Source organism: Pan paniscus, chromosome 11, assembly GCF_029289425.2.
Source record: "Pan paniscus chromosome 11, NHGRI_mPanPan1-v2.0_pri, whole genome shotgun sequence".
In the NCBI taxonomy this organism is placed as follows: domain Eukaryota; kingdom Metazoa; phylum Chordata; class Mammalia; order Primates; family Hominidae; genus Pan; species Pan paniscus.
This window is the reverse complement of record NC_073260.2, coordinates 7018871-7038872: the sequence shown is the minus strand read 5'-3', so window position 1 is coordinate 7038872 and position 20002 is coordinate 7018871. Positions and strand designations below refer to the sequence as shown.

The following is a 20002-nucleotide window of genomic DNA, read 5'->3' as shown; positions in this document are numbered from 1 at the left end:
TCTTCAGTTGTATCCACGTACTATCCACTCCATTTACTGAGTTCTCTAATGATTGTGTCCTCTATCCCCAACTAGCTCCTGTTTGTTGTTCTTTATGGTTTCTCCTTCTTGCTTCATGTTTCTAGCATGCTCTATTTTTTCGAGAATATTTAATATGCTTATAGCTAAATTTTATTCTGACTATTCCCATAATTTTGCTTTACCTGCTCCATGTTGTTCGGTTTGTTACTTTTCTCTTATAGTGACTACACTCCAGACAGGAAATGCAGATGTTCCCCTCTGAATTCATACTCCCCAGGGAGACCAGGCACATCAGCTACAAAGGAACACTGCAGGAACAAGGGGCTATAGCCTAGCACCACCTAGCTTTTGTATCTCTACTGATGAGTAGGGTAGAGAGTCATGGGGATACAACTCTGGGAGTAAGCATTTCAGTATTATAATCTCTAAGTCTACCCTGATACTTACCTTTCTGAATTCTGACTTCCTTGGTTACAATAATTCAGCCCTAGGGATGGGAGGGAACAAGTGAACTTTCAAGAACCAAGCAATCCAACTATATCCACCGTTAGTTATTCCTCACAGGAGCTGGGATACAATGCCACTCTAATGCTACCCACTGCAGACATGAGCTAGTTCCAACTTTTCTGCCCTGCACCACAAGGTAACATAAGGGTAGTACTCTAGCCCAGGGTAATGAGGGGAAGAAAAAAGGGGGAAAACCTAAGAAATTCTTTTCTACTTTAATTCCCATCTATAGGAATTCTAGTCTGCTCTACTTATTATTTCCTTCCCATCCCAAGAACCCAATCACATCCTAGGCTGCCGCACAGTTTCTCACAATATGTATCAGTTTAACATCTTCAACTACACTCCCTGGCTTCAGCAATGTCACTCCCAAAAGAGAGGGCCATTAGCCCATGATCATTTGACATCAAGTAAACAGCATCACAATCTAACCAGATGCTTAAGCCAAAAACTTCAGAATCATCCTCCCTTCTTAACTCCCACATCAATTCTATCACCAAGTCTTCTAAGTACTCTCTCCAAAATTTACCCCCAATATATTGAATTCCTCTCCACTTCTACAGCTCCCACCCAAATCAAGCCACCATCACCTTTCTCCTGGGCTACTATAGTAGCCCCCTGACTGGTCAACTGCATTTATGCTTACCTTTCTAAAGATTACTCTCCACAGCAACAGCAAATGGTGTATAAAAAACGTAAACTGGTTACTATTACTATTCCCCCAGTCTAAATGACCAACCAAATAAAAATCTTTCAGTACCTTCTCACTGAACTGAGAATGAAATATCAACCTGCAGCTTACAGGGCTGTATCTGGCTCTTGTTTCTCCAATCTTATTTCATTTCTCTTTACCCCTTATCAGCTACTTCACTTCAGCCATACCAGCCTAATCTCTTTCTTCGTTAAGACTCAGTTCCCATCTCATGGCATTACATTCTTGACATTCCACCCCACCTCCTGAACAGTACTTTCTTCTTCTGGATGTCAGCCAGGTCTCAAGAGCAGCCTCCCAATATCGCCACTCACAACAATTCATCATTTCTGCCTATTTGTTTCCTTCACAGAACTGATTACAATCTGAAATTAGCCAAAGCATCCATAGCCATACCACCCTAAATTCACCCAATCTTGTCTGAAATTAGCCACAGAAATAGAGCCATCTCCCTACTGGGCACTGAGAATCGAAGTTAGTGCCTAATGGTACTAAGTTAGTGTCTAAGGGTACTCCTTGCCTGCCTGCTCCCTGTCCATGCAACCTACAATGACCTCTACACAGGAGAGGCAACAGTAGAGGACTGCAGATAACAGAAAGCATATCTAAGTTTTAAAATAAAAGAGCATTTGCCACAACTGACTGCAAAAAATTGGCCCCCGGCAAAACAGTGCACATGTATCCAATTAACACTTTTATGTGTTAAATACAAGGATTAAAAAAAAATTATTCTTCCAGTCACATCAATATACAAAAGACTCATTTCTAAAAGCTGAATCTGTTCTCATTTGTCTTTCGTAAGGGATAATTCTACGTAATGTCACTACATTCCACTTGCAATAAAACATAACCAAATAATTAAATCTATGTTTCAGGTTCTAAATAGGATATAAACCAAATTTGGTAATCCCCCCAAAAAAAGTCTAGGCCGGGCGCAGTGGCTCATGCCTGTAATCCCAACACTTTGGGAGGCTGAGGCGAGCAGATCACGAGGTCAGAAGATTGAGACCATCCTGGCTAACACAGTGAAACCCCGTCGCTACTAAAAATACAAAAACAAAAATTAGCCAGACGTGGCGCCAGACGCCTGGTGGCGGGCGCCTGTAATCCCAGCTCCTTGGGAGGTTGAGGAGGGAAAATGGTGTGAACCCGGGAGGCAGAGCTTGCAGTGAGCCAAGATCGCACCACTGCACTCCAGCCTGAGCAACAGACCGAGACTCCACCTCAAAAAAAAAAAAAAAAAAAAAAAAACTAAACAAGGCACCTTAACACCACCAATAATTATTGGCCTGTATAAACCAGAAATGCTTAAATAAGACGGTTGAAATTGTATGGTTAAAAAGAAAGGTGTAACTTCAAAGTAGATTGAACACACACCATTTCCTTCCCTCCTGAAACCCCACTAAAACACCAAAGAGATTTTAAAAAACAGCATTGACCAATTAGAACAAAAAGGACAGAAGAGGAGACAACAGTAACCAAACTTTGGAAGCTGCAAAGCAGAGGGATGAATGGAACTAACTTAGCAAGCCCAAGAATGTGAACTCCAACTGGGAAGCAACAGCTCTCTCTAGAAGGATGGCTGGAGGGAAACTGTTCCTCCCTGGTCCCAGCAAAAAATGACAAGAGATTTTGTCTCTAGAAAGGATAAGCAGTCTCTGACCTTGAGGACAGCAAGGATGAGGATACCATACAGAAAAAAAAAAGAGAGAAAGTAGTAAATGTTTATACACTGAATGCTTTAACACCTCTCCTCCGTCCCCCACTCCTATCCCAGCCCTCTTCCCACACTCAGCTCCCTGCCACGCCTACATTTCCCAGGTAAAATATTTGACGATTCTTTTTCGGGAACTGAGACCTGATAGGAAAAATAAAGACTAAAGACACTGAGAGGCTGGGTGCGGTGGCTCACGCCTGTAATCCCAGCACTTTGGGAGGCCAAGGCGGGCAGATCACCTGAGGTCAGGAGTTTGAGACCAGCCTGACCAATATGGCAAAACCCCACCTCTACTAAAAACACAAAACTTAGGGCTGGGCGCGGAAGCTCACACCTGTAATCCCAGCACTTTGGAAGGCCGAGGTGGGCGGATCAAGATGTCAGGAGATCGAGACCATCCTGACCAACATGGTGAAACCCCGTCTCTACTAAAAAATACAAAAAATTAGCCAGGCATGGTGGCAGGCACCTATAGTCCCAGCTACTTGGGAGGCTGAGGCAGGAGAATGGCATGAACCCAGGAGGCGGAGCTTGCAGTGAGCTGAGATCATGCCACTGCACTCCAGCCTGGGCGACAGAGCGATACTGTCTCAAAAAAAAAAAAAAACTACAAAAAAAAAAAAAAACCCCACAAAAATTAGCCGGGTGTGGTGGTGTGCACCTGTAGTCCCAGCTACTCAGGAGGCTGAGACAGGAGAAATGCTTGAACCCAAGAGGCAGAGGTTGCGGTGAGCCGAGATCATGCCACTGCACTCCAGCCTGGGCAACAGAGTGAGACTCCGTCTGAAGAAAAAAGAACAAGAAAAAGAAAAAAAGACATTGATTGACATAATGGGGGGTGGGGGCTTCCTAATGAAGTGCCAATGGTCAAAAAGCCCACCCTTTCACTCAGAGCTTCTGGTGTTTTCATCTTTTATATATATAACAAAATACAGATTATAACTGCACCTAAGCACAAAACCTTACCATGAAGAATGAAACTAATGCTGAGTTTTACCCTGCTATGGCGCCCTTCAGATCATGTTTGCCTTCCAGAGTGCAACCATAAAGAGGCTCGTTTTTGTAAAAGTATCTGAAGGTTTCATGTTTCCCAGGCATCTTTTTTAACCTATTGCTAATCAAATTTATTCTCTTTTTAAAGTAATATTTTTTAAATGGAGATAGTATTTCATACAACATAAAACTCACCATTTTGAAGTGTACGTCTCAGTGGTTTTTAGTACTATGGTTTTACTTACTATGCTGTGCAACCATCACCACTACCTAATTCCACAGCATTTCCATCACCCCAAAAGAAACACTGTACCTATCAGCAATCCCAATTCCCCCCTCCTTCCTTCCCCTGACTACTACTCATCTTTCTGTCTCTACAGATTTGCCTATTCTGGACAATACATATGAATGGAATCATATAATATGTGACCTTCTGTCCCTGACTTATTTCACTTAGCACAATGTTTTCAAGGTTCATTAGTGAACACAGACCTTCACTTCTTTTTATGGCTGAATAATATTCCATTCATTGTATGAACAGACCTGTTTATCCATTCATCAACTGACACACATTTGGGTTGTTTCCACTTTTTGGCTACCATGAATAATGTTCCAATCTACTCTTTAGTTTCCTGTTCTTAAATGTGAGTAGACCACTAGAAATCATTAGCACCTGAAAAAAGGAATTAATAGAAAGGACTATAAACACTAAAATGAACAGGAAAAAACCAACTGGGGAAACAGGAACCATGCAAAAAGAGAAAAACTTTTAGCTAACTTTAAAATTATCATTAATAAACTTTAGCTAATAAAAAATACCACATCCATGAAATAGAATAAAGGACTATTCAGAGAACAAGAGTTCCAGGAAACTAAAAATACGCTAAAAAGGATTCAACGGATTTGGGAGAAAAGTTGAGGTGGCCTCCAAGAAAGAACAAAAAGAAAATGAGATGAAAGATAGAAAAAATTAAAGAAAATGAGAAGATTAAAGAAATTCTAAGACATGCAAGATTTCAAAAATGTACCTCTCATATACCCTCTTCTCTGGAAGCCTGAAGGACAGGCCTCGCTAACATGAGTAACCAAGAAAGATGACGGGGGTGGAGGAGATACAGACCCAACCCAAGGATGAGGACTACTATTTCAGGAATATCATCATGCACCACACACAGAACAAATTTATAGGTTAACTAATGTACCTGATCATGAGAGATTTAAACATTCAAGAAAAGACATCCTGGCATTAATTTAGTGATAAGTAGAAAATTAAATAAACATATAAAACAATAAATCCAAGGAAAACACAGAGTTTGGAAGGAAATGAAAAGGCAATTACAGCATACTACATGGCTTAGCTGAAGATATCTTTCACATAGTCAAAATAACAAAAATGGATCTAAAAATTTCAAGACAATCCCATAATGAGGATGAGGGAACAGGAAGAGTGTGTGCAAGGGTTGGGCTGGAAATGGGGGTAGTTCCTGAAGCAGGAAATAGAAACGCCTAAAACTGAAAAATCAAGGAGTTACAATATGGACATGTTATTCAGAAATATGGAAGGAGGGCCAGGCAGGATGGCTCACGCCTGTAATCGTAGCACTTTGAGAGGCAAAGGCAGGTGGATCACTTGAGCCCAGTAGTTTGAGACCAGCCTAGGCAACATGGGAAAAACTCTGCCTCTACTAAAAATACAAAAATTAGCTTGACATTATGGTGTGAGCCTGTAGTCCCAGTTATTCAAGAGGCTGTGGTAGAAGGACTACCGGAGGCCAAGAGGTTGAGGCTGCAGTGAGCCATAATTGTGCCACTGTACTCCAGCCTGGGGGACAGGAGTGAGACCCTGTCTCCAAAAAAGAAAAAAAAAAAAAAAAAGATAAAAATGGAAAGAAATTTCCAAAGGACTCATTAAGAATAGAAAATAGTTACTTGGGGGGATGAGGGGTGCCTGATGTTCTTTATAATGGGCCAGATAGAAATCTTTGACTATTTTAAACTCTGTATATGTACAAATGGAACTTGTGCTCATTCTGTTTTTAAAAAGCTGAGACTACAAAAATGTCCTGAAGGAAATAAATCTTAATAAATATCTTTTAACTCAGGATATGAAAGTACGTGTCTACCCTTCATAGGGTTATGAATGGCTTCTAAGCAATTTAGTGCTTTCCAGTGAAAATAAAGCAACTCCTGCTAAAACAAAAGTACCTTAGGAAAAAAAAAAAAATAAAGCAACTCTCAAAAATGGCTAAAATTTGAGGTACAAATTGATCAAAAGATTTAACATAAAGTACATTCATGAAGATACGTTCACTCAAGCTTTATAAAAGCCATTTATCTTGCCATGTACAGTGTTAACAACTCACTTCTCTTCTTTTGTAGTAGACTTGTCCCTTTGTACATTACACTTCCTTTCCCAACACTCCAATCTTGTTACCAGACTGTCTTTGCACTCCACTCTGCCTGTAACATACTTCCCACAGTTAACTCCTAGTCACTTGGGTCTCAGTGTATCATCTGCTCATAGAGGTTATCTGATCTCTCCAGAAAGTGCCCTGTCCCCTTTGTTCTAGATCATACTAGAGTCCTTATCTCAATCCGAAATGGTCACTTCCAGAGAGCAGAGACCTCATCTGTCTTGTTCACCACTTTATCTCCCATGCTTGTAAGAGCACTTGGCACATACTAGGCACTCAAATATCTATCAAGCTAATGAACCATGACTATTTACCTCAACACTGTTGGTTTTAAGAGTATTACTGTATACACGAAGATCTCTTTTAAGGATTAACTAAAAATTTGCTCCCACTTCTTACCTGCCTTGAAAACACACACACAAAAATCCTTCTAAACGCAGTTGAATGCTTACACTAAAGAATTATTTGCTGTTTTTCTCAAATTTTAACTGGGAATCTTATCGTTTGTCAACTCTACTTGAGTAAGGAGGAGAGAAGAACCAGAATAGGATGTGCTGGGGTTGGGGAGGCTGTTACACAGAGCAGCTGCTGTGATGAGTAAGAAACTGGCGGCTGGACGCGGTGGCTCACGCCTATAATCCCAGCACTTTGGGAGGCCAAGGCGGGCAGATCACAAGGTCAGGAGATTGAGACTATCCTGGCTAACACGGTGAAACCCCGTCTCTACTAAAAATACAAAAAATTAGCCGGCCGTGGTGGCGAGAGCCTATAGTCTCAGCTACTCGGGAGGCTGAGGCAGGAGAACAGCCTGAACCCGGGAGGCGGAGCTTGCAGTGAGCCGAGATCGCACCACTGCACTCCAGCCTGGGCGACAGAGCGAGACTCGTCTCAAAAAGAAAAAAAGAAAAAAGAAAGAAAGAAACTGGGAAGTCTGATGTGTAGAGAAATTTAGGATTCATTACTTTGTGTTCAATGTAATTCACCCTTTGCCACCTCCTCAAGAAAACTACAGCAGAGGTCTCTTACTTAAAAACAAAACAAATGCAGATGGGAAACTATCTCCTCTGAGAAGTCTTCCTTTACCTGTGCGTCAATAAACATTTCCTTCTGTGTTACCTTTGGACTTGGTATATTAGCACCCTGAGTTGTGTCTATCAGCTACAAGGAGCAGAGTTTCCAGCCAGGCACAGTGGCTCATGCCCGTAATCCCAGCACTTTGGGAGGCCGAGGCTGGTGGATCACCTGAGGTCAGAATCAGAAGTTCGAGACCAGCCTGACCAACATGGTGAAACCCCTTCTCTACTAAAAATACAAAATTAGTGAGGCCTGGTGGCGCAGGCCTGTAATCTCAGCTACTTGGGAGGCTGAGGCAGGAGAATCACTTGAACCTGGGAGGCAGAAGGTTGCAGTGAGCAAAGATCACACCATTGCACTCCAGCCTGGGCAGCAACAGCAAAACTCCACCTAAAAAAAAAAAAAAAAAAAAAAGTGGTTCCTCTGTATTGCCAGTATCTAAAACAGTGGCTGGCACAAATGTCTGTTCAACATGAAATCTAAAACCAGTAACTAAATCGAAAGGGTCAATTTTAATTTAACTATACTTTTGTTTTTTTCTTTTGAGACGGAGTCTCACTCTGTCGCCCAGGTTGGAGTGCAGTGGCGCGACCTCGGCTCACTGCAACCTCCGCCTCCTGGGTTTAAGCAATTCTCTGCCTCAGCCTCCCGAGTAGCTGGGATTACAGGTGCCCGCAACCATGGCTGGCTGATTTTTTGAACTATACTCTCATTTTCACTCAGCAAGGTAAAGAGGTAACTTGAAAAGTTTGGAGAGGCATACAAATGAAACACATACTTACTGTTTCAAAAGTATTCAATACCATCAAAGGGAAAAAAATATTAAAATAATCTCCATAACTGTGAAATCTGACAGGCACAGGTCTTGAGATGGACTGACAAAGACTTGCAGGGGGCCCACACTGACCAAAGTTCAAAAACATTTCATATTTCCATTTTAAGACCTCTTTAACGAAGGTGTCAGAGACAGACTGTGATGAAAAAAGAATGTTTACTGGAGAGGAAGATGGAGAATATTTGCTTTCACCAAATGGAACTTTGCAACCTTGCCTGTTGGAATTATTCGGAGACTGAGGATGAAGAACATTGCACGAATTCTTCATTTCACCAACTGGCTGTGGTACTTTCAAAATCGACTGTATCCCCTTTGACTTATTTTTTAGAGACGGTGAAAGTGCTGAAGAAGTTTCCAAAGATTTAGAAAGACCAGCAATTCGTGAAGTACTCTTTGAGCTAAAAATCTTAGTGGTAGGTCTCAAAGGTTTAGATGCAGGAGGAGGCAAGCCAGGTTTACGAAATACATCTTCATCTGCTGCTTTCACTTCAGAGTGTTTTGGGCAGTATTCACCCTGGTTTTTTGTGGTTTCAAGACAATCTTTGTACTTACACTTTGTGCCACTCAAAGATTCCAACTGAGGCCGACTTACAGAATCTTCTTCAACCTCAACTGTATCTTTTCCATGAATTAGTTCAATGAGTTTATAATTGTCATTCTCCATTTGTGAACATAAATCCATATCTTCAGGATCATTTTGGGTTAAAAATAAGTTATCTTCCTCTGCATCACTGCTGGAGTCAGGCTCTCCCTCTTTCAAAGCTGCCATCTCTACATGACGTGCTGTTGGATCACCTCCACCCAGAGGGTCCTCTGAAGTAGAGACAATTACTTCATTTGTTGGTATTGTTCCATTTAACACTACAGAATCACACTGGTTCAAAGGGCAAGCATCATCAGTTGCTGGAGACCCATGTTTTGCTTTTATGGTTTCTGGTTCAGAAGGCATGCATTTTATTAACTGTTTTCTGTTACTGTTGGCGAGTACCTCAGTTCCTCCTGTACAATTATAATCTGACCTATCAGATTCTGGTACAAATATGTCAGAATTCTGTGCTGTATGTGACCCTGCTCTTTTAACATCTGTACTTCCACAATCAGAAAGTCTTTGTCTATTTTTTTGTGATTTGGGTCTGATCTGCCTTTGCATCTGAAGTTCTTGACTAGTCAGAAGTTTCTTATTATTTCTGACAGACAGGTTCTGAGGAGAAATTAATTTAGTCTTTTTTCGGGTATCAACTACTCCAACAGTTTTGCCATGATCACGTAATTGAGCTACATAATCCAAAGACCGCTGGGACAACTCATATGCCTTACGAGGACCCTTTTTCAGGCCAAGTTTCTCAGCTGTTGAAGTTGGCTCAGGACACTGACGAAATTTCTTTGGCGGCACTATAGCAGGAGTTGTTCTACAACTTAGGTAATTTGAACTTCTATTCTGTCCTTTTTTGGCATCTGAATGAGTTTTCTTAGGGGTCTTAGAAACTGGAACTTTCCTGATGGGTTCTGTACAAGTACAAAGCTTTGAAGACTTCTTTTGTGAAACCGTAGTGGCTCTCTGAATACGTGAATTGGGAGTTGAAGTCCTTCTATCTATACTTTTAAAATCATTTCCCACAAGACCTCTCTTATTAGTATCAGACTGGCCCTCATTTCTGACAGAAGATGAAGGCCTCACAGGATCTTCAGCCATTGGTTTTTCAGATCGTTTTCTCTTAGGCTTTTTAACTTCAATTTCACAAAATTCTTCAACAGAAATACTCCGTGGTCTTGTGTGTTCTTCAATGCCCTCTGCTCCTTTTTTAACAACTTCAGATACATAATCTGTACAACCCTGACCATTTGTGGTATTGGCTATAGGAGCCAAACATTTTTTCTCACCATCTTGAACTGAATTATTATCGTCTGGATGATCTCGCCAAACTGAAAACACTTCAGATAAACTTTCAAACTCAAAACACTGAGAATCAGATTCCTCAAACTGAAAAAGAGTCTCTGTCTTTTCTTCCTTTACTAGATTCTTTTCCTCCTTACTATTAACTGTTGAAACGTGCTGCTCTGGACGTTCCCTCTCAAGGCATATTTTGTCCTGTTTAGTGAGTTTCTCAAGACTCAGGATTCTTTCATCATCATCATCATCATCAGAATCTGAAATAATAATAACCTGTCCACGGGAGGTATCTCCAACATTACTTTGGTTAGCTGTGAAACATCTTTTATCTTCTTTTACTTTCCTTTGCAGCTGCGATGAGTTCTGAGGTGAATCGGATGGGAACATAATAACACTGGCTTGAGCTAGTAAAGATAATTTGTGAAGGTCTCTGTCTATCTGAGAATCCGTTAAGGTGTCAGATTTAGGACTGATGTCAGGGGCCTGTTCTCTTGTCAAGTTGGAATAAATCACACTGGTACTATTACTCATCTCATCTCTTGATTCAGGTACAGTCATAAGATCTTTAAAGGGAGATGATTTCTTCTCAGAAGTATTGGTCATTTCTGTAAAAGGGATCAATTCTTTATCTTCAACATGAAATTCCTGTATTTTACAATTGTTTTCATGGGAAGAGAAAATATCTAATTCTTCATTCTTTAACTGTTTCTCTTTTGGCAATACATTGTTTTGAGATTTTTGTTCTCCATTCTTATCATCCAGAACACCACTAGGGTCTAAAGAAAGATTGTGTATGAAACCATCTCCTTTCTGAACTCCTGTATCTTTCCTTGAATAGAAACTCTCAATGTTAGATACAGTCAAATTTTCATCTAAATTGATAGTATTATCGACCAAAGTACTCTTCCTGTGTTGCTTCTTTATTACATGTGATAACTTTGCACAGATTTCATCTTTCTGTACCTTAGTTTTTCGTTTTGAGGTTTTAGCAAGAGCATCATCCTTTAAAGAGAAATCTTCATTTGATGTGGACACTTTCTCCAAAGCATCAGTGCTAGAATCAGTCAACAAACATGTTGATACTATTATTCCTCTGTCACATCCCCTTTCTGGACCATTTCTTGAAGTACAATCCTTTGGTGTATATGAAGAGATCTCTTTTACAGACTTCTGCTTCCTTGTACTTATTTTAATTTGATCTTCAGCTCTTTCAGTAAAAATGTTTTTACTACTCTGCTTTAAGCATGACCCAGCTAAGAGATGGTCTTCTAGTTTCACATCCTTCATATAATTTTGCTCATTATTGTCACCTTCTATAGTGTTATCTGCTTTGATCAATACACTGTCTTGCACTTTCATTGGTTCTTTAGAAAATGTTGGGCTGGAAGCTTCCAAACAATGCGTATCTTTTCTAGACGTCTTCCCCATTTGTTCACTTTCTTCTTTATTATAAGATGCAGGAGAGATTTTACATGCAGAAGTCAGATCCACAAAAGTGTTACATGGAGGTGCTTTGAATTTTATGTTTCTAATAATTTGCTTTAAGCAACTTTGTAGCTCATGGGTTTCCTGACTAGTCAACTGCCAACCTAGAGATAAATTTCCTCTAAGGAATAAGTTGAGCTTATCCCAGAATCGCTTGCAAAGAGACTGCTGCCCAAGCTGATAACCTTCTTTAAGGAGACTTCTAATCAGCTGCACATAAGCAAGTTGTACAGAGTTAGATGGCATGGAATGCAACGACAGTGAAGATATCATTGCTGTTCCTTTGGAGCAATTTCCAGATGATTTCTCAGAACTCCGTGTAAACGCAGTGGTAGGAAGCTTGGCACATTTGACGACGGCTTCCACCCATTGCTGGGAACTTACCCACAGCAAATGCAAACATTTTTTATTTCTATGCAGTTCAATCACTGATACCAAAATTAGAAGAAAAAATTCAGTGACTTTGTCACACACAGCATCTGTTTGGTTGAGGACTTCTTTGACTTCAGAGTACAGATGATTAACAACCTGTGCTATGTAAGCCACACCCAAATCCTTAAGATCCATGAGGGACTGGACAAAAGGGATGAACCATAGAAATGTGCTGTTATGAACACGCATGTCTTGACCAATATCTGACTGAAGTACACTGGCTAATGTTTCCATTTCTTCATACATGTTAGGACAATAATCTGGGCAAATGGCTGTTCTCCATCCAGAATCCTAAAATGAAAGAAATGCTGACGTTCAGATAAATAAGCACCACTTATGACAGGTTCAACACCCAAGTCGTTAAAAAAAATAAGTTTCTCAACTCTCTTATTTTGGTTTACCACATCATTATTATGCTATACAATGGTATAATTGTAGCATATAATTATATCACAATCGTAATACACCTAACTCCCAAGAAAGTGAAAATATAAATTGAATTTTGAGTTTTCATAAAAAGACAAATTGGTAAACCTTTATGTACTCTCACCTTCTGTCCACTAGCTAGTTTTGATTTCTAGTCATGCCATGTATGTCCCCATAAACTTTCCATCTTCCCTAAATGTACTTAGAAATTAATTTTCCAAAGTATGCATACTGTAGTTAGAGTCCATCTTCCCCAACACACAATACATCTGCTGTTCAATGAGAAGGGCTTTTACATAGCAGTAGATTGAGAACAGCTACATATCACAAAATCTGCAACTCAACAAATTATATAAAATAGTCTACACAATATAAAGGCAATAAAATAGCATCTGAATTTTCAAAGTGTTTTATACCTTTTTGGTCTTTTCAGGATTATAATTGTATACGATCTGGCTGCAAGTCACCATATCATCCAAATAGGACTCCGGTTCTAACTTGGTCCTTAAATATTAAGAATAAATAGAAATTACTGAAACGAAGGGGGAAAAAAAGGAAGAAACACCTCTTGTTAAGTAATCTAGCTGGAACACACTTTCTTATAGAGATGATGTTTAAATCCTGACATTAGCTGAACTAACCTTACAGAGCTGTTCCGTATATGTCGGATCTCTCTATTGTAGCTTGCGTTGTTGATAATGGTTTGAAATGCCACAATAGGATCCATAAGTTGACCCCAGACCTTAGATCCAAGGCGATCCAGAATCACCATAAAACAGTGTAACGCTGGCCAGAAAGGATCCACGCTATCATCTGAAATACAATGGCACAATCGTTGAATTACTAAACAGTTAGAAAAACATACTACAATATATTGAGAATTAAGCATATTCTTTATCTGGTGAGTAGCAACCCAACTAAAAGCCAAGGAGCAAATAATTTAAAGCAGTGCCGCCGCCAGTCCTCAGACACACAGAGGGTTTCAAAAGCAGCCACATTTTCAAGATTTTTTGCAAGCAATACTATGATATGTCTGTAAAAAAAAAAAAAAAAAATTTAGTGGCAAACAAATTCCTTAATGGGCAAGAAAACAGTCTAGGTAAACACAATCTTTTCACACCCTGTTTGCCATACCAGAAACAACCTTTTCTAATTCAGCTCCTCAACCCCTCCCAAAACTTTGTAGTCCCATCCACCAATAACTAACAGAAAAGAAGAGGAAAAAAATAAAGGAAAGAGAAAGAAACTTGGTATTTACAGATCTACATGAAGCCCATAATACAAGAAATTCTCTTTCAGCATCATCCTGAATTTTGTGTCACGCATCTAGTGTAAATGACTAAATTCTTTAGCTAAGGAATAAGGCAAAGATACACTCTTCATCCATCTGTATCTCAACATGGCTTTACTGTTCTCTACTTTTCATCCAACCTCCTGCTTCTCTATCAAATATGCAGTAGCAAGATACTGCCCCACTCAAAGATCTTCAATGGCTACTTAATGTCTTCCAAGAAAATTCAAAATCCTCAGTCAAGAACTTAAAAGATATTGATCTACTGTTTATTTCCATTTTTATTTTTCATATTCCTATAATCATACACTATCTACAGCACAAATAGATCACTGGCTTTTTCCAAAATAAGCACTAGAATGCCCTCAATTCTAGCACAACGTATCAAAATCCTATCCATCCTTAAAAGTCCAGCTTAAATGCCTCCTCCATTAAACATTCCCCCACTTCAGTCATCTACAGTACTCTTCTGAGGCAAGTGCTTGAATTCACGCAGTCACTGCTATTGCTACGTCATCCTAGAACTTGTGACTTTACTTCCCTCATACTTCTCAGAATTTACCACAGTCATTTGAACTTTCTTATATATTTTTGTATCCTCCACTGCATCTGAAACAGTGCCTGTGTCTAGTAAGCTCACAAGAAACAAAGTAGTTAGATGAAGACAATTATGAAAAGTTTCTCAAAGAGGTAATTAAAATTTTGAAGACAAGGCTGGGTTCAGTGGCTCACGCCAGTAAATCCCAACACTTTGGGAGGCCGAGGCAGGAGGACTGCTTGAGGTCAGGAGTTCAAGACCAGCCTACACCCATAGTGAGACTTTGTCTCTATCAAAAATTTAAAAATTAGCTGGGTAAGATGGCACATGCCTGTGGCCCCAGTTACTAGGGAGTCAGAGGCAGGAGGATGACTTGAGCCTGGGAGGTTAAGGCTGCAGTGAGACCTGATTGAGCCACTCCAGGGTGGGTGATAGAGTGAGATCCTGTCTCAAAAGAAAAAAAAAAAAAAAAAAAGGTGTTTGTTTTTTTTTTAAGATGCTTAAGGGAGCTAGCTTAACAGAAAGGACAGAATTATACATGTAGTTAGGCACAGGGAAAGAAATGAACAATTTATGCAGTAAATGTTGGCAAAAGAGTAATAAGCCTCAGACATAATCTAGCAAGAAAATATATGCCAAAGGCCGGGCATGGTGGCTCATGCTTGTAATCCCAACACTTTGAGAGGCCAAGGCAGGCGGATCACATGAGACCAGGAGTTCAAGACCAGCCTGGAAAACATAGTGAAACACCATCTCTACTAAAAATACAAAAATTAGCCAGGTATGGTGGCGCATATCTGTAATCCCAGCTACTTGGGAGGCTAAGGCAGGAGAATCGCTTGAACCCAGAGGCAGAGGCTGCAGTTAGCCAAGATCGCACCACTGCACTCCAGCCTGGGTGAGAGAGAAAGACTTGGTCTCAAAAAGAAAAAAAAAAAAAATATATATATATATATACACACACACACACACACACACACACACACACACACACACACACATATATCCCCTATCAACAAAAGAATAACATTAATATATTTATATTAGAATCTCCCACAAATGAGTTTATATACAACATTCAAGTTGCATGAAGAGAAGAGAATGAGGGGAAAAAATTATATTCATTATGTTTTCATAGGATCTGGTATACTTGGTCTTTATTAATTCATTACTTCCTAAAGATTAGAAGCACTTATTTAATTACAGATCCTTCATGATTAGCATGATACAAGCATCAGCAAAAGGAGGTCAAGATCTAATAATAAACATGACTACAAGTTTTAGGCCTCATTATCTAGACTATCTGGAGCAGCATATCCAAGAGAATGTTCTGTGATGATGGAAATGTTCTGTCTCTGCATTGTTCAATACAGTACAGGATAGAGTACAGGCACGTGTGGCCATTGAGCCTTGAAATATGACTAGTGGGACCAAATAACTGCATTTTTAATTTTAATTGACTTAAATTTATTTTAATAATCACATGTGGCTGGCAGTTACTGTATTAGAGAACCACAGAGAAACAAAGAGGCAGGCAAAGGGAGGCCATGGGACAGAGAAGCCTTTCCCCACAATGTTAACCACAATGTCATTACAAATGGGTCTCCCAGAGGTTCTGATGTTCATCCTACCACCAACTTTTTCATCATGAAAAAGTAGATTAACTTCCCTTCTTCTATGAAAGGAAGGTATTGAATTAAATTATAAAGGTCCTTTCTGATTTAAAAGTTTCATGCCTGTAATCCCAGCACTTTGGGAGGCCAAGGCAGGCAGATCACCTGAGATCAAGAGTTCAAGACCAGCCTGACCAACGTGGTGAAACCCCATCTCTACTAAAAATACAAAAAAATTAGCCGGGCGTGGTGGTGCACGCCTGTAGTCCCAACTACTTGGGAGGCTGAGACAGGGGAATTTCTTGAACCCAGGAGGTGGAGGTTGCAGTGAGCTGACATCGCACCATTGCACTCCAGCCTGGGAAACAAGAGTATGACTTCGTATCAAAAAACAAAACAAAACAAAATAAAAAGTCTGAATCTATTACTAAACCAGAAAAATTCTTTTCTCCACAACATACACCAATTCCTGCAGTGACACTATTATTTTTAAAGTGCATCATCATCACTATATTCAATGACATTCAGCAAGTAAAGTTTATTACCATCTGCTTCCCTCTCCATAGTGTGAAGTATCGATTGCATAAAATCATTTTGTTTGTCTGAGCCCAACAACAGGGAATCCATGGCTTGTTCCTCAAGAATGGTCAGCAACATGCAAATACCTGTAAGATCATTTAGAGTTATCTTGAATTGATGAAATAATACTATACTAATGCCTGGTTTAGTTTGCAAAAGAATAACAAGGCAGGAAGATGAAGCAAGATAGTATTTAGTTTCTCAAACATTTAAGTCTCAGATATTCATACACAACTGCTCCCAAGTAATAGAACTCTAGACTAATTCAAGTGTGAAAGTAGAAAATGGTTAGAAAACAATTTCTAACATAACTACCATGTAACTTGTATCTCACCAATATAAGATGCCTTCAATTTTAAGATGTACCGTATTCCATATACCACTAAGAAAGAAAAAAAAAATCACTGCCATTTATGACACGTGACCTTAAGATTTAGAATCAAGGAAATGGTATAGAAGTATTTTGAGGCCGGGCGTGGTGGCTCACACCTGTAATCCCAGCACTTTGGGAGGCCAAGGCGGGCAGATCACAAAGTCAGGAGATCGAGACCATCCTGGCTAACATGGTGAAACCCCGTCTCTACTAAAAATACAAAAAAATTAGCCAGGCGTGGTGGCAGGCGCCTGTGGTCCCAGCTACTCGGGAGGCTGAGGCAGGAGAATGGCGTGAACCCAGGAGGCGGATCTTGCAGTGAGCCGAGATCACGCGACTGCACTCCAGCCTAGGCAACACAGCAAGACTCCGTCTCAAAAAAAAAAAAAAAAAAAAAAAAGTATTTTGAGCCACAATAGGACTTGTAAACAATGCTGACAACCCTTTCTACCAGGAAAATTTAATTTTTTTTTTTTAGGAGACAGGATCTCCCTCTGTCACCCAGGCTGGAGTGCAGTAGCACAATCCTAGCTCACTGCAGCTTCAAATTCCTGGGCTTAAATGATCCTCCCGGCCTCAGCCTCCCAAGTTGCTGGGACTACAGGCGTGCACCACCATGCCCAGTTCTACCAGGAAATATTTTACACACTGAAAAAGGAGTATTAACAACCAAATCCTATTTAAAGCCAACTATTACACTAATATTTTGTTAATAAAATGTGGCCGTAAACAAGATTCGATTCATTTGCCAGTGCTTGAAAATGTACCGCTTACTACAGAAAAGTTTCTAGGATATAAATACTGTTTAATAACAAGATATGTAATAGTTAAGTCAATAGTTAATGACAGAATAAGAACTGAGAACTATAAAATCCTATCTTCAGCAAGTTTCATCAGATCACCAAAGAGAACACTTCCCTTTTAGGACCCTCATGAAACTACAGGGCCAGGCGCGGTGGCTCACGCCTGTAATCCCAGCACTTTAGGAGGCCAGGGTGGGCAGATCACTTGATGTCAGGAGTTCAAGACCAGCCTGGCCAACATGGTGAAACCCCGTCTCTACTAAAAATACAAAAAATTAGCCAGGTGTGGTGGCGTTTGCCTGTAATCACAGCTACTCAGGAGGCTAAGGCAGGAGAATTGCTTGAACCTGGGAGGTGGAGCTTGCGGTGAGGGGAGATGGTGCCACTGCACTCCAGCCTGGGCAACAGAGTGAGACTGTCTCAAAAAACAGAACTATACGAAAATACTAATTATATTAGTGTAGGAATAATACTCACCTAACCAATAGCTTTTGTAGTTGGTAGTATCATACATGTGTGAGGGCAGAAGAATCAGTTTACCCTTCTCTAGGACAGAAGAAGTATAAATGTCTGGACTCTCTAAAAGCCCCAACTCAATGACTTTAAAAAGGCAAAGTAAAACTTCCTGTAAGTCATAATAATCATCTCTGTCCACTTTCCCCAAGTTTCTTGCAGTCAAGATAGCCCAACGCCGAACCTAAATGCAGAATATATTTATTACTTAATTCAATAAACAATGGTCTACAAACAGCAAGAACATAGAAAAGAAAACAGGATTCTCTGCAGATTTTAAAAGACGTGACATATTAATTAATGCAATGTGTGGACCTTATTTCATCCTGATTTGAACATACTAACCCCTAATAAACAGTTTTAGACAATCATTTCCATTCATTCAAACACTGACTGGCAAGACAACATTAAGTAATTATTCTTTTAGATGCAATAATAGTATTTTTCTGGCTGGGCGCAGTGGCTCACACCTGTAATTTCAGCACTTTGGGAGGCTGAGGCGGGCAGATCACCTGAGGTCAGGAGTTCAAAACCAGCCTCGCCAACTTGGCAAAACCTTGTCTCTACTAAAAATACAAAAAAATTAGCTGGACTTGGTGGTGCACTCCTGTAGTCCCAGCTACTTGGGAGGCTGAGGCAGGAGAATTGTTTGAACCTGGTGGGGAAAGGTTGCAGTGAGCCAAGATCCTACCACTGCACTCCAGCCTGGGCAACAAGAGTAAGACTCCATCTCAAAAAATATATATGTAATAATATTTTTCATTTTTTTTAAGTCTTTTATCTTTTAGAAATACATACTGAAATATTTTGTGGATGAAATGCTCTGATGTCTAAGATTTGCTCTAAACTAATCTAAAGGGGAGTGGAATGTTGACCATGTATTGATAAAGCTAACTGATGGATTATGGGGGATTCATTACACCATTCTTGCTACTTTTATGTTTATCATTTTCCATAACAGAATGTCCAAAAAAGGAAAGAAAACACAAAATGAGGAATCTCAAAAGAAATCAAAGGGCATTTCTAAATGGCAGAATAGCATAAAGAAGTGATTTTAAATTTCTTGGAGACTATGAATTTAATTTAGTGCTCACAACCAACCTTAAAAAAAAAAAAAAAGAAAAAAAAACTAAATAGAACAGAAAAATATCAAGAGTGCATCCTTCATAGTAAAAGTATTATTTTACAAAATACATTATATAGGCATATGTATACACAAGGAAAACATTTTTTACTACAGATTGTAATCAAAAAGTTGGAAAAACACAGACCCCACAGGTAAAAGCATGAGCTCTATGCCAACATAAGCAACAAATTATAAACTACTGAAAAAGTTTTGGAATCCATGAGACCTTACTGATAATAAGTGGTAGAAGGGGAAAAGACTCTTGATTACTGTACAATCAATGTCAAGTGGTAAATAGTAAACATGGAGAGTGCTGGAGTTAGGAAATGACCATCTTGCAATCACCATAGTTCAGGCAAGACACATTAATCAATGCTAAATTTAGGAGATCTTGATGAAATGCATAGTATTTACATGGTCTTAAAGTATCTAAACAATAGAAATTACACAGCAGAGAAATGGGACAGCACCTTCACCGAATGCTCAAAATTTACATCACCATGAGTTGCAAAGGATATGGCGTGCCTCTGTCTACATATGACAAGCTGAGAAGGACAGTAACATCACTTACATGGTACTCCAGCTGGGAATGTGTAACCTGAACCTATGCATGAGGAAACATCAGACAAACCCAAAGTGAGGAACATTCTTTTTTTTTT

General features: G+C 39.7%; 1 protein-coding gene across 14 annotated transcripts in view; it reads right to left on the bottom strand.

Annotated features, from left to right (window-relative positions):
- Positions 1-20002, bottom strand: part of SETX (senataxin) — a 96155-nt gene that overhangs the window by 56738 nt on the left and 19415 nt on the right. For 8 of the 14 annotated variants that reach the window (XM_055117547.2, XM_055117549.2, XM_034929357.2 and 5 more), the window contains 5 exons: positions 18182-18401; positions 16495-16614; positions 13149-13320; positions 12924-13011; positions 8221-12372 (listed from right to left, as the gene is read on the bottom strand). In XM_055117547.2, the coding sequence (XP_054973522.1) occupies positions 8221-12372; positions 12924-13011; positions 13149-13320; positions 16495-16614; positions 18182-18401 (4752 nt within the window). Of the gene's footprint in view, positions 1-8220; positions 12373-12923; positions 13012-13148; positions 13321-16494; positions 16615-18181; positions 18402-19914; positions 19948-20002 lie in introns of all 14 variants that reach the window. The other 6 variants (XM_034929360.2, XM_034929358.2, XM_034929362.2 and 3 more) reach the window with 1 other exon arrangement.